The following is a 13582-nucleotide window of genomic DNA, read 5'->3' on the forward strand; positions in this document are numbered from 1 at the left end:
TACTTTTTTCGCCTTTTCAGTTTTTTTTTCAGAATTTTTTCGAGGCCCTTCGCTATTTTTCGTAACCTTTCACAATTTTTCCCTTATCGAGATTTTCGAAGGGCTTTCCGGCCGCTGTGACTCTCTGTGTTTTGCTGGATTTTTCGGAAAATTTAAGGTAGAACAGGGGGGCTACTCTGTAATGCGATGCGAAAAAGAAATGCGATGCGATAGGCAATCGCCACGCGTGTTTCTTACGACGTATTTACCTATCGCATCGCATTTCTCTTTCGCATCGCAATACAGAGTAGCCCCCCAGGACTCTCGTTTTTTGTGTGTGAAAACTTTGGAGTCTTATGGGACAATCGAAATTTTTTTAAAGACCTCTCGGGACGACTCGTGAGTTTTTGTGACTTTTCGAGTTTATTTAAAGATCTTACGTGAATTTTCGTAACTTTTTGTGTTTTCATCATAATTTGCTAGAAGCTTCATGAAAAAACATAACCTTTCGGAAGTTTCCAAGACCTTCTAGTGTTTTCGAGACCTTTCCAAAATTTCCGGGAACTTTCAGCACAACGGGGTAAGGTTTTTCGTTACCTATCAGGAATTTTTGAGATTTTTTGGTGTATTATCGAATTTTATCAGTACTTCAATAACTTTTTTGGGGACTATTCGAAATTATTTAAAGGATACTACATCACAAGTTTGTATTTCTTCATGATTTTCCGGGAATTTCCACATTTAAGTCTTAAATTGTTTTTTATGAATGCCTAAAAATTTAAAGGCGACAACTGAGGCCATGAGGGCCGGAGGAGCTTATCTACAAAATTTTTATTTTTTTTATATGAGAAAGAAGGATCTATAACAAATAAACGCAGTCATTTACTAAAAAGTTCATTGCACCTACGTGATGCTGCATATTTTAGTAAAAGAATACTAAAAAGGCGTGCCTCGCGCTATTACCGTTTCGATTCTAGTATCTAATGTATTTTAAGCTCGTCGGCGATTTCAAGCATCCGTTGTTGGTTACCCCAGCAACCGAGGCAATCGGAGATCGTCGTGTCACACGTACTTGTTGTCGGCTCGTGTTGATGGAAAATCAAAAATGTTTGTTTTTCCATCAACGCGACCGCTTGACAAGCGGTCTGTTTGATAGTGGCGCAAAGCGTTGACAAGCATTAAGGCTCTGTTATGCATACTTGGCATTGCTTGAGAGTTGTCACATAAGGAATCTGTTAAATGAGCTTCGCGTGTAAGCGGTTACCCAACGCACAGCATTACATACGTAAAAGTCTGTTGGTTTTTGATTTCTACGTAAAAATGGTATAGCAGTGCATACAATGCCAAGTATGCATAACAGAGCCTTTAAAGTGTTAGTTTGTTGTGATATGTAAAATGAGCAAGTTCGCGGAAGATAAAGATTTTAGTGGCAAGTAGCAAAAAATCGTCATCCGATGAAGACATGTTTACGTCCGCCCACTACGAAATTTTATTGCAAATGGTGTTGACGCTTTATGCTTGAGTGTCGCCGGGCAAGCTTCAAGCACCCGACATTCAACCCGACACTCACACATGTACTCGTTGCTGGGGTAACCAACAACGGATGCTTGAAATCGCCGACGAGCTTTAAGGTGCACCTCAAATTGTATTGAAATATCAGTTAGGCTACTCTGGCCCTCATAGCCTCATTGTTGGCTACTTTTTGTTCAAAAAAATATATATAAATTGCCATCTTTTCGTAAAAATGAAAGAAACAAATTTTTGATATTTATTTTCCAATTTAATTTTTCTTTTTTAAATGCATACTCCGTGCGGTCTCTAATTCTTTGTAAAGATTGCGTAAACTAAAGCAGACGGAAGAGCAAAAATAATTAAACGACTTTGGGAGAATAAACCCGATTACATACTTTATTAAAAAGTAAGCAAAGAGAAAAAAATTTCAGCGCAAAGCTAAAATCAGTGTTTATTTTACCATTTTTTTCTAAAATTTCCTACTTAAAACAATTTTTTAATAATTATGTTATCAGAATATTAAAAGAAGCCTTAGTGCCGTTTTCTCATGTAGGTTTTAAAATTGACCTGCCCTTTAAATAAATTTTTTTTAACAAACTTTTTGTTTAGCGGGCAGATACATTTTAAAACCTACTTGAGAAAACGGACCTTGACGAGAAATCCCCTAACTTCCGTAGTAAATTTATTACTACTTTTGTAAAAATTAATCGCAATTTTTTCAATGCCAAGTACAACGAACTTTCACAGTTGATTAGGGCAATCTGTTCAGCGAATTTTTATTTACGTAGTGCAAAGTTTGCCACTTTTTTATGACGTTGACGGACGAGCGGAATTGAAGAAGTAATGAAAAACGTAAAATGAAAAATGAATAAAGACGATGTACATATGTATGTATGTATGTGCAATCAAAATATTCGTTAGAATGAAAGTTGATTACTTGAAATGTGATAAAAATACGAATTGATAAAAACCGATAGCAACTCAATGTAAATACATTTTCATATTTCTGGTAGAAGTAATAAAAGTACCCGCTTTCACACTATCTTATAATATTTATTATCTCCCCTTTGATTATGAAATATTTTGGTGCAGCGATAGCGTAGTTGCATAAGATAAGATTTTTTTTTACTTAGACATTCAAATTTTGTATTGAGTGCTAATTTAAAAAAAATAATAATAATGCCATTAAGTTATATTATGTTTTTAATAGCGTAGCCGGCGAACTTCGTATCGCCCAAAATTAATTTTTTGTTGGAAAATTTTGGTACCACACATTCATCAACTATTCATTTAAAGACTTCCAGTGGCACATTTGTCTGCACTTAATATGGTTTTGTGGTCGTCAGAAGATATGCCTTCATTGTCATTTAAAATAACCTAACAAAAGCGTTGTGTCCGTGACGAAGTTCTTGCAATTTTCCAATGATCTAGCGTTTCATAGCACAGTTAATCGCACAACGCTTACCAATTTCCATATTAGAGTTGCCATCGAAATACATTTTAAAAACTTTTTTCTCTTCATTCACTGTCTGGAACAATAATCTGGTGCGATGGTGAATCTGTATAGCATTGTATGGCAAGTTCGAAATGGGTGAATATCGTTGGTCCACATAAATCCAGTATACATAAACTTATTTGAGACGAAATACCTGAACTGCCTAATTATACCTCTCTGAACTTGGCAGGACAACTTTTTCTCAAAGCAAAAATTCCTATCGCATAATTTGCCGTTAATTATCCGTAAATTATCCGTGAAAAGAATAATTTTGCCGCGGACATATTTTAAAAAATATCGAGTGCCCTGCTAACTTCCGTGGAAGTTAGCAGGGCACCTTCTGAAAACCAATAAAGGAAACCAGCTAAACCCAAACTAACTATCTGATAATTTGCCGTAAATTATCCGTTGTTTATCCGTGAAAGGAATAATTTTGCCGCGGACATATTTCAAAAAATTTCGCGTGCCCTGCTAACTTCCGTGGAAGTTAGCAGGGCACTCGATATTTTTTAAAATATGTCCGCGGCAAAATTATTCTTTTCACGGATAAACAACGGGTAATTTACGGCAAATTATCAGATAGTTAGTTTGGGTTTAGCTGGTTTCCTTTATCGGTTTTCAGAAGGTGCCCTGCTAACTTCCACGGAAGTTAGCAGGGCACGCGAAATTTTTTGAAATATGTCCGCGGCAAAATTATTCTTTTCACGGATAAACAACGGATAATTTACGGCAAATTATCAGATAGTTAGTTTGGGTTTAGCTGGTTTCCTTTATTGGTTTTCAGAAGGTGCCCTGCTAACTTCCACGGAAGTTAGCAGGGCACTCGATATTTTTTAAAATATGTCCGCGGAAAAATTATTCTTTTCACGGATAATTAACGGCAAATTATGCGATAGGAATTTTTGCTTTGAGAAAAAGTTGTCCTGCCAAGTTCAGAGAGGTCTAATTATTGCATTTGTGGCCATTCATCAAGATGTGTCCTTATTATGGTAAATCGCTATAAAGCAATGAGCTAAGGGGTTCTGATGGTTGATTTAACTGTAGTAACTTTCCTTTTTTACCCCTGCAGATCTCAATCTTGTTGTCTGCGAATGAAAGTTTTACTCATTGTGAAGTTAGCGATGCAATTTTCTGGACCAATCGTAACACACAGAAGTTCGATATACTCAATGGTGCGGCATGTCGAAGTAATTGGACATTCACGGTACTTCCGCTTTTGTTTTACATGTTAATGAGCTGCGTCCTCCTGAGTTCGTTCTGCATGAATTCGTGATGCGTGCACTCAAAGCTGAACACCGAAAGTACAACGTCAAAGAATTCAAACTGTCTTCGAAGCAATCGTACCATATTTTCCAAAAGAATATTCTCATTCAGCCTTATTTATCGTGAGCTTCACCCGAAAACAAATTCGCCCGACATTTTTTCATTCGCCCTTAGTGAATACACGGAAGCGAAAAGTGAAAAGTGAACCGGTTCGAGGAAAATAAAACTCATAATAAGGCTGACTTTTTTTTATCTTTAATCAAAATTCCATAATAAATTGTTCAACTCCGGCGATTGTAAATGGAACCAGTAATAATTTACAACGCACTCTAACCTAATCTAATAACTGTTTAGCATTGATACAATTTTGAATCCGGACAACCATTTCGATTGTAGTATTACGATCAAAATTAAGGAAATAAAAACAAAATTTCTTTTACAAAATCTATGGAAAATCAACTTATCCTGGATTTCCTATGCGGAAAATTTTTTCAATTTGTGACAAACACAACAAAAAAGACATTCTAGAGCTATGCCATAGAGAGTTTTAAATTTTTAAATATTTGGCAACCCTATTAAAAATTATTAATTCTGGTTAAGAGTGCATTTAAATGCCTTTCATTCCCTAAATGCGTTGCAATATTTTACTCGATATACCTATATATAAGTCACTAAGCTTTTAAGCGAATGGCAACTCCTATTAAAAAGTTTTTTTTTTTACCTCGACCAGTGAAGCTGTTCTTCAAAATGGTGTTTCAATCATTAAATTTGATGGAGTATTATGGAAGATATGGCGCTTTATTTGCCGGATACAGTGCACTCAGCCTTTAAAATCCCTTTTTTTAATAAATAACTAAATTTGAGCAACGTGACTATTTTTCGGATTCAAAATGAGATATCATTCATTAAATTTGCTAAAATAGTAAAGGAGATATAGTTTGGTAACAGAAAAATACTTTTTAGAAATAAGTATATGTATAGATTTCAATGTTTTGGTGGAAATACATATCTATTAACTTCAATAAGACATTGATTTACTGCAATATTTGCTTACATTTTCATTGCANTTCAATGTTTTGGTGGAAATACATATCTATTAACTTCAATAAGACATTGAGATTAACTGCAATATTTGCTTACATTTTCATTGCTGACAGTTGGCAATCAAAGTTTTGATTATCTCCAAGTTTGCTTTGCAATCCCACGTTTATTGATTAAAATTTGTGTTGTTCGAAGGTCACTTTCATTCAAGGTTATAATAAACAGCTTGTAACTATTAGCTGCTGATTTTTAAAAACCAAAACAGCTGTTTGCGTACGAAAAGTCTGAAATCGAAATTTCGAAATATAAACCAGTGTGGACAGCGTTGTAAACACAGCTTTTTATATGCATTAAAATACGCTTTTATAAATTAAAGTGCCAATTATGAGCGATCAATAGCTTTTAGACAGCTGTAAACATGCATATGTCTGCCCGCCTTCCATTCCATTCCGCGCACATATTTTAATGTCACCATACAAAAGACCAGCACAAATATGTTGAGTTTTTTTGTGCCGCTTTAATTCATAGCAATTGATGATGACACTGACCTGTCACACTACAGTGCACAGCGAATACCATCCACACGCATACGGGCTCTACATTTGTGTTATTTTTTAAAGGTTTATACACCCCATAGATGTACGCAGTTCGCTCGTATTTTGTTTTTCAATTTGGCATATTTCACCACCCCATACAATAGTTAGTGGCTAGTATCTGGTATCCGGATCGGCGTTTAGCTATTGTTATGTTATTGGATTGTGGAATATATACGTCTTCACCGCGGCTAGTCAAGTCAAACAGCTGTCCTCTCGTACAGGGTTGATTAGTAAACTACTACACTCTGGTGGCTGCCGTCGCGTTGTTTGCTGCCCCTTTATTGGTTCGAGCGACACAAAAGCAACTTGTTAAAAGGTTGATTGAAGAGCAATGAAATAAATTATGAATATTTGTAATGTAAAAATAGCAGAAATATGAATCAGCTTCTGTGGGTTGGTATTCATAAGCATATGTACATACGTACAACTGTATTTCTATATGTTTATATTGTCGCGTTTCGAAGTCAGTTACTGTCACTTTGACGCACGATACGCAATTACGCTCAGTTGAACAATTTTAAGACCGCCACATATTAACAAATTTTGACTATTTATTTTCATATTATTTAATTTAAATTATTTTCTTATAAAAATATAGGTCAAATACTATACAAATCCACATTTCAAACTTTGTGCAAAAATTACAAAAAATCAGCAAATTTTCACCAATATTTTAAACATTTTTTTTATATTTTTGTTAAAGTTTTTCGTATGCAGTTTTATAGCCCCTGCAATTTTAGTATGATAAAGTGCGAATTTCATATGGCTACAAAATACCGTTGATTTTTGGCAATTTTTTTTTTTTGTTGGCGGTGTCACTCATTTTCTTCCATACAAAGAATGTACATATATTCGACTGTTTTATATGGAAGAAAATGAACAATTACTGGGTCCTTCTTCCTTTTTGGTACTATAGGCCTTTTGTCGATATGAGACAAGACGTGTCACGCTAAATATAAACCGATTCATCTGCAGACAAACGCCTCTACACTTGGTTCTACCAGTGTTCCCGAGTCGAAGCACCTTTTCATCGGGCAGCAATTCAAAGTAATCGTTCCCCCGAAAACTCCCCAAAGTCATCTCATCTTTGTTCGCCATGGTCCACATCCAGCGCCACATAAAAGTCCCATATTGAGAAATTTGTATAGAGTGACTTTTTTCGCCTAGAGATGTCTCGCGGTGTTGATTATTAGACTACCCTTCGTGTTGTCAAAAACGACTTGGAAACCTATGAGGATATGGACTTTGTGGACCTTTTTATTAAGAATCTTTGAGAGCATTTATCACATTGTGAAAATAGGATAGTGGTGGTTTTTTCCAGACTGGCGGCAGCACTAATGTAGTCCAATGTTCATGAAGGGCTTCAGTATTTCAAACAGTATAGTTCATAGTACCTTATATGCAATTCTAAGGCCAAGGGCACGCAATGAGCGGCAAAGCGGCGAGCGGCTGAGCGGCTTAAAACTAAAACATATGAAATACTATTGAAGTGGCCACGCACTGAGCGGCTAAGCGGCATTTTTGTATGTCGTCGTTCGGGTAATATCTAAATTAGTACAAGTTTTCTAACAGCGGCCGCTCCTCGACAGGCAATGGTAAACCTCTGAGTATACTTCTGCCATGAAAAAGATACTCCATTAAAAAGGTCACTCCATTTGCGCAACAACCTCAAGACGCACGCCACAAATTGGAGGGGAAGCTCAGTCGGACGCTTAAAAAAAGTATTACTATTATCAAGCTGGGTTATCTGCCGGTAATTGTGGATTGGGCGAACTACACTGAGATTCCAGCCGGCTTTTAACAGCTCAGCCGATATATGTATGTATGCACCGCTTCAAAGCCCTTGTTTTTTGTTCTTTTCATGCTATGCTCTCCGCGTGTTTGTCGAGTTTAGTCAGTTAAGAGAGTGAGCTTCCCTTTTAAATATTGGTCTAGGTTCTTCTTCTTCAAACGTGACACCTGCATTCTCATTCAAGAGCTTTAAAATATGTACCTGCTACATCGAATATATCCCGAGTGCACCCTGGATGTAATTTACAGGATCTCCATAGCCGCCTTTATGGCTATGTTTTAGGTTGTCAAGGCTCTATAATGTATAATGTAAATATGTATGTAGTACATTTAAATCAGTTACGGGAAGAGAAAACTTTTGCCAGCCCATATTAAATGCAAAGAAAGCTTAAAAAGCTCTGCGCGCGGGCAAGGCGGTGCCATTACTGTTCTAAATCAGTGTTTCGCGATGTAAACTATAATTGATACCTTTTGCTCTTTTTAGTAACTTATTGTTTCTTTTTTGAATTATCGAAGAACAAATTTCACGTATTATTTATATCTTTTCATTTTACATATTAATTTGGTGGGGCAAAATCATCAGTCTTCTGATGCCCATTTCTTTAACGCTTTCATAAGGCGACTTCCATACCAATTTTGCAGGTGGGTTCCTTAACTAAATAACAACCAATTGTGTTAATACATATTGTTTGTACGTATGTTTGTATGGACGTTTGTATGTTTGTGCTTACGTTTATTTTAGAACGACGTTCTACTATTTACCTCTTTGACAAACTCATGCCATTATCAGCATTTCATCGCTTGTTGTTGCTCTACATATTTTTTGTTATTGTTATTTTTTAATTAGTCTTGGTTTTTGTTCATACTGCTGGTAGAATTTTTGCTGTTTTGTTTTTATTTTCATAAATAGTATGCCTGTTTTGCCTGATTTCGAAACCAGCTAAGCAATGCAATAAATTCTGCAAAGAACATTGAAAAGATAATAACGAAATACGAGAATACATGAAACCCAAAGAAACCACAGGAAAAATCGATATCATCAACATTAGCTTAAGCTAGAATGACATAGAAAACAATTGTGGCAATACATTCCATACACATTTCAATGCAAAGTCATGTGTGGGCATTGGGGTGGTCCAAAAATGCATGTGAAAAAGTAAAGTCGGAATTTATATGCTCTCACCCCCTTCGGATTGTTCTATACCGAAAAAAGTGTACCCTTATATTTTATTTTGAAATCAAAAAATATTTAGAGGTTGCTCAAAGCGCCCAACGTTTACCATGTATTTTATATGGGGAAAAAATAACTTCGTAGAAATGGTATAGAATTCTTAAAAATCAATATTTTTCTAACGGAAAACCCTGTTTATCTGCAGGGGATTCACAATAATAATAACCAATTGTATTAAAAGTATTAAAAAATGGTTAAATAAACAATTGGGTATTATTATTGAAAGTCTCCTGAAGAGAACCAGAGCTTCCGATAGAAAAATATTGATTTTCAAGAATTCTATACCATTTCTGCGAAAAGTTGTTTTTCCCATATAAAAATATGTACATGGAAAACTTTGAGCGCTTTGAGCGACCTCTAAATATTTTTTGATTTCAAAATAAGAAATAGGGGTATACTTTTTTCGATATAGAACAATCCTAGGGGGTGAGAGCATTACAATTTCGACTTTACTGTTTTTGGACCACCCCATTGGGTATACAATTTTTTTTTACTAAGTTTTATTCTCTTAAAAGTGCACATACACACATACACATGTACATATGATTATAAATACCATGATAAAAATATAGTAAGGTAGAACCGCTGAGAGTCACTTTTAAGATTCTTGACGTTTCCAAACAATTTAATTTTTAAATTTACTCACAAACTCACACACACATTTTCATTTTCAATCTCAAGCAACAACAATTTCGAACAATTTCAATTTTTTATTTTCACTTTTATATGATTTTAAAATGTTGGCAAACTTCAAAAAAAAATCATGGCCGACAAATTGAGAGAACGGTTATACCTTGCTATGTTTTTATCATGATAAATACATATCTATTTCAAGTGTGAAACTTATTAAACCGGCTCGAAAATTATTCATTTACTTCATTGTTAAGCAAAGAATGCTGTTTTTCGCAAAAATCTGTAGACGATTTCCTTTCATGAATCACCATAACTTTATCTCCCTTCAGATTAGCGCTCAAACCGAACTTGATGTAATTCCTTGAATGCGAATTTTAGTCAGACTAAGAGCCTTAACTACTGCTTGATTTGAATTATTCTTCTTCCTCTTATTTGGCACTGTAACCGTCTAAGCGATTTAGTCCGAATTAAAAGAAGTTGTTTCTCTTCGGTGCCCACTGACGCCAATCGGAAATGCCAAGGCTTTACTTGCCTCTCCAGCGGCACCAGCGGGTTCCGAGTTGAATACTTTCAGAGCTGGAGCGTCGGTGTCCATTCGAATGACATGGCCGCTGAATGATTACGTACAAGGAATTCGCTCAATAGGTGATATATTAACTAACCTTAAGATTAGTAATTTTTACCTCAAACAACCAAAAAAAATTAACTGAAATGAAGCAAAATTTTAACATAGTAAAGTTTCTAATGAAAAAAAATTAGCGAATTATATTGAAAATATTTATATATGCTCAAAATGAGTAAACAAAAATTCTGCTTGCAATCATCGACTAAATGGGAGGGCGGTAGGTAGGTAGGTGGTGGTATGAGGAAATTCACTGAAAATTTCTATTGGGGTTGAAATGTCGCGAAATGCGAGCAAGTCATAAATGCACGCGTGCATATTTTTACACATTGTTTTATATAATATATTCGTTCATATGTACATATATTGTGTATAATTATCGACAACAAGTCGCAAAAAAACAAAAACAAAAAGTATGCAAATTTTTTGTCTGAATATTGTATCATGTTTTTTTTTTGTACTTTTGTTTTGCGTATATTTAGTTTGGTTAGCGGTTTGGGTACAATGAGTCATTTCGTATGTGAAATATGAGAGCAAGAATACAAGAGTGTGAGTGAGGCAAATGTAGCAATGCCACTGGAAAAGTTTTAAACAAATTGGAATTGAAAAGCATAAAAAAATATGAGAAAATAAAACGCATTACTAAAAAATTATTTACAAGGAATTAAAAAAACTGAATAAAGTAAAACATAACAAATAAAGTAAACACACATTAAAAATAAAAACCTAAAAAGAAAATAGAAAACTTGAAAATAAAAGAGAAAACTTTAAATTAAGGTACACAATAGAAAAAAAAATAAAATAAATGAAATAAATATAAGAAAAGTAAATAAATGGTATAAAAGTAAATTAAAAAAGGGAAAAATTTAAACACATAAAAATTTAATAAAAATAATAGTAAAAACAAAAGCAAGACATATGTAGTATAAAAAATAAGGATAATATAAAAGAAAAAAAATTATGTTAAGAGTAAAAAATAATAAAAAAATAAATAGAAATAATATAAAAAAATAATATAAAAAGTTAAGAAAAAATATAAGAAAATTAAACAGAAATAATATGAAAAATTTAAATAGAAATAATATGGGTATTCATCTAAAAGCGTAAATGTCTCGTAACCTCGTAAACCTTGTAAATAAACCGGTGCTCCATAAAAAATTAAGTAAGTTTACGGATTGTTTTAGATGAATTGCCCTAATATAAAAAAATAGAAGAAATATGGAAAAATAAATAGAACTAAATAATATACAAATTTAAGGTTAGGTAGGTTAGTTGGAAGCCCCGTCTAACCGGGGCTCATTTAGACAATTAGGAGATTGTTGATACCACATTCTAACGGCACCCAATACTTAATCGACAAAACCCCCGAGCCGATTATGTATTTAGAATTCGGTTAATTTCAATTCCCCAGTGCTCCTCGGGGCTATTAAGGATGTGAGAGTCAAAATACTTTACCTTAGCCTCGCATACTCTGGGCACCTAAGAAGGTAGTGTTGAGGTGATTCACTCTCATCTTTCAGCCCTTGGCTATCAGAATATATGCTCACTTCCTTGACTGTTATGCCCTCCAGAGCAGTGAATCCATCGCCTCCTTGATAGTAGCCACTTCCGCCTGGAATAGACTGCAGAAGTCCGGGAGCCTGAACTTAGTGCTGATGGTAAGCTCTCGACAGAAGACCCCACACCAACCTGCGGTCAAGTCGACGTCCCAATCCTCGCTTGAGGGAAAGTGGCAGAGAGAAGCGCCTAGGATCCATTTCAGTGGCGCAGTAACCTGTGCGATGTTTGGTCACCACCACAACTCCCTTTCAAGGAACAAGCGCTGACCTCAAACTGAGGGAAGAAAAGCGTCGGTGATTTTATACTTTCTAGTGAATAAGACCAGTTTCTTATGGGATTGACGGCAAGCCACTTTTGGCCGCCCAATTAGTAGCTATGTTAAGATACCGTTGGTTCATTTCATAAACGTGTTCAGGTATTTACCTTTAGCTATAAGTGCAACATCGTCTGCGTACCCAATTACCCGACAGACGTGTTTCTCTAGCTCCTCTAGTAGATCGTTCACCACGACGCCCCAGAGCAAGGGTGAGAGGACACCTCCCCTCAGGGTGCGCCTGTTCACCGTGCGATGCAAGCAAGCGCTGCCCCATATGACCATGACAATTCTGTCACTCAGCAGCTTTCGATGAGCCAAATCCGACTGACATCAACCTGAAGCTTATCCAACGACTTAACTATTGCCTCTGTCAGGACATTATCAAAAGCCCCCTCGATATCGAGGAAGGCTCCTACGGCAAAAACTTTGTGATTGAAGGCTTCCTCTATCCACCTCACAATTGTGTGTCGAGCGGTTTCTACCGACCTTCCTTTACAATAAGCATGCTGAGCTCCGGTGTAGGTCAACCAGCCTCTCCAACGTTTTTGGTAGAAACGAAGAGGACTGATTGGCCTGAAGTCCTTGGGCCAACATGAGTCGCAAAGCGGGTTCTGAAAACTAGCGTACATAAGCCAATAGTTCAATGTGCCGGGCTTCGTGCTTTTCATTGATCGAGCCGTGGCCAGGTTAAAGCGGTGCTCTGGTTCTTAAGTCCGTTCATATTCTTTCATTGCACCTACTCATTCATTGCATCTACTTCCTGATTTTCCCGAATACGGTTATACCTGGGGCCTAGTACACTGGAATCTCTTAAACAGTTATTCTGCCATAATTGTAAACCTTTAGCTACAACCCTGATCTGTAGTCATATATTCGATGTTGCCCTTGTGACTCTGTCTAAGATGTGAACTTGAAACTTGTACGTCAGCCTGAGCCTAATAGACGTCGCACTCGTAGGGGGCTTTTTTTTTAACTGCAAATCATTAAAAACTGTCGGTTATAAAATCTCTAAAAATATTTCGTCTCCATTGCGTCCACTTAAATTTTGAGTATCTGTGACTCACAATACTAAATATTCCCTTTTCTATTTACTTGTTCAATATAATTACAATATTTTCTTTACTTGCAGATGGTTTTTCGCCAACAACAATAACGCCAAGCAGAGACTTAACCGCGGTCGCTTCTAAGTCCGGAATTCAAGTAGCAACCGTAACAACAACAACCAAAGTAAGCAAACTAACAGCTAGTCAATACCAATACCAAGAAGAGCAGAACAACTCCATTGTATTCAACAAAAGCATGCAACGGTAATCACTGCCGCTGAGCAACAACAGCAAATGAGTCTGATTATGAAAATGCCAACGGCAACGGCCCCAGCATCTCCCACAGCACCAGCAGCAGCAATTGGAGCAGCTACAATTGTTTCACCAACACCATGCGCTGCCAAACGCAACTCACCAACAAGCAGCAACAATAGCACGCCGACAAAAGAAAAATCTGAAAGAATTCTAGTCGGGGGTCATTACACGCCGCAGCAGCAGCA

The 13582-nt window shown here is 36.1% G+C and overlaps 1 protein-coding gene across 4 annotated transcripts in view; it reads left to right on the forward strand.

Moving 5' to 3' along the window:
* Positions 1 to 13373, forward strand: part of LOC108365562 (uncharacterized) — a 57609-nt gene extending 44236 nt beyond the window's left edge. For all 4 annotated transcript variants that reach the window (XM_017619612.1, XM_017619613.1, XM_017619615.1 and 1 more), the window contains exon 3: positions 13169 to 13373. In XM_017619612.1, coding sequence (XP_017475101.1) covers positions 13169 to 13350 — 182 coding nt within the window. In that variant the 3' untranslated portion in view covers positions 13351 to 13373. The remainder of the gene's footprint in view (positions 1 to 13168) is intronic.
* The last annotated feature ends 209 nt before the right edge of the window (positions 13374 to 13582 follow it).

Source organism: Rhagoletis zephyria, unplaced genomic scaffold (genome assembly GCF_001687245.7).
Source record: "Rhagoletis zephyria isolate East Lansing unplaced genomic scaffold, Rhagoletis_zephyria_1.1 Rzeph_scaffold_01910, whole genome shotgun sequence".
NCBI lineage: Eukaryota > Metazoa > Arthropoda > Insecta > Diptera > Tephritidae > Rhagoletis > Rhagoletis zephyria.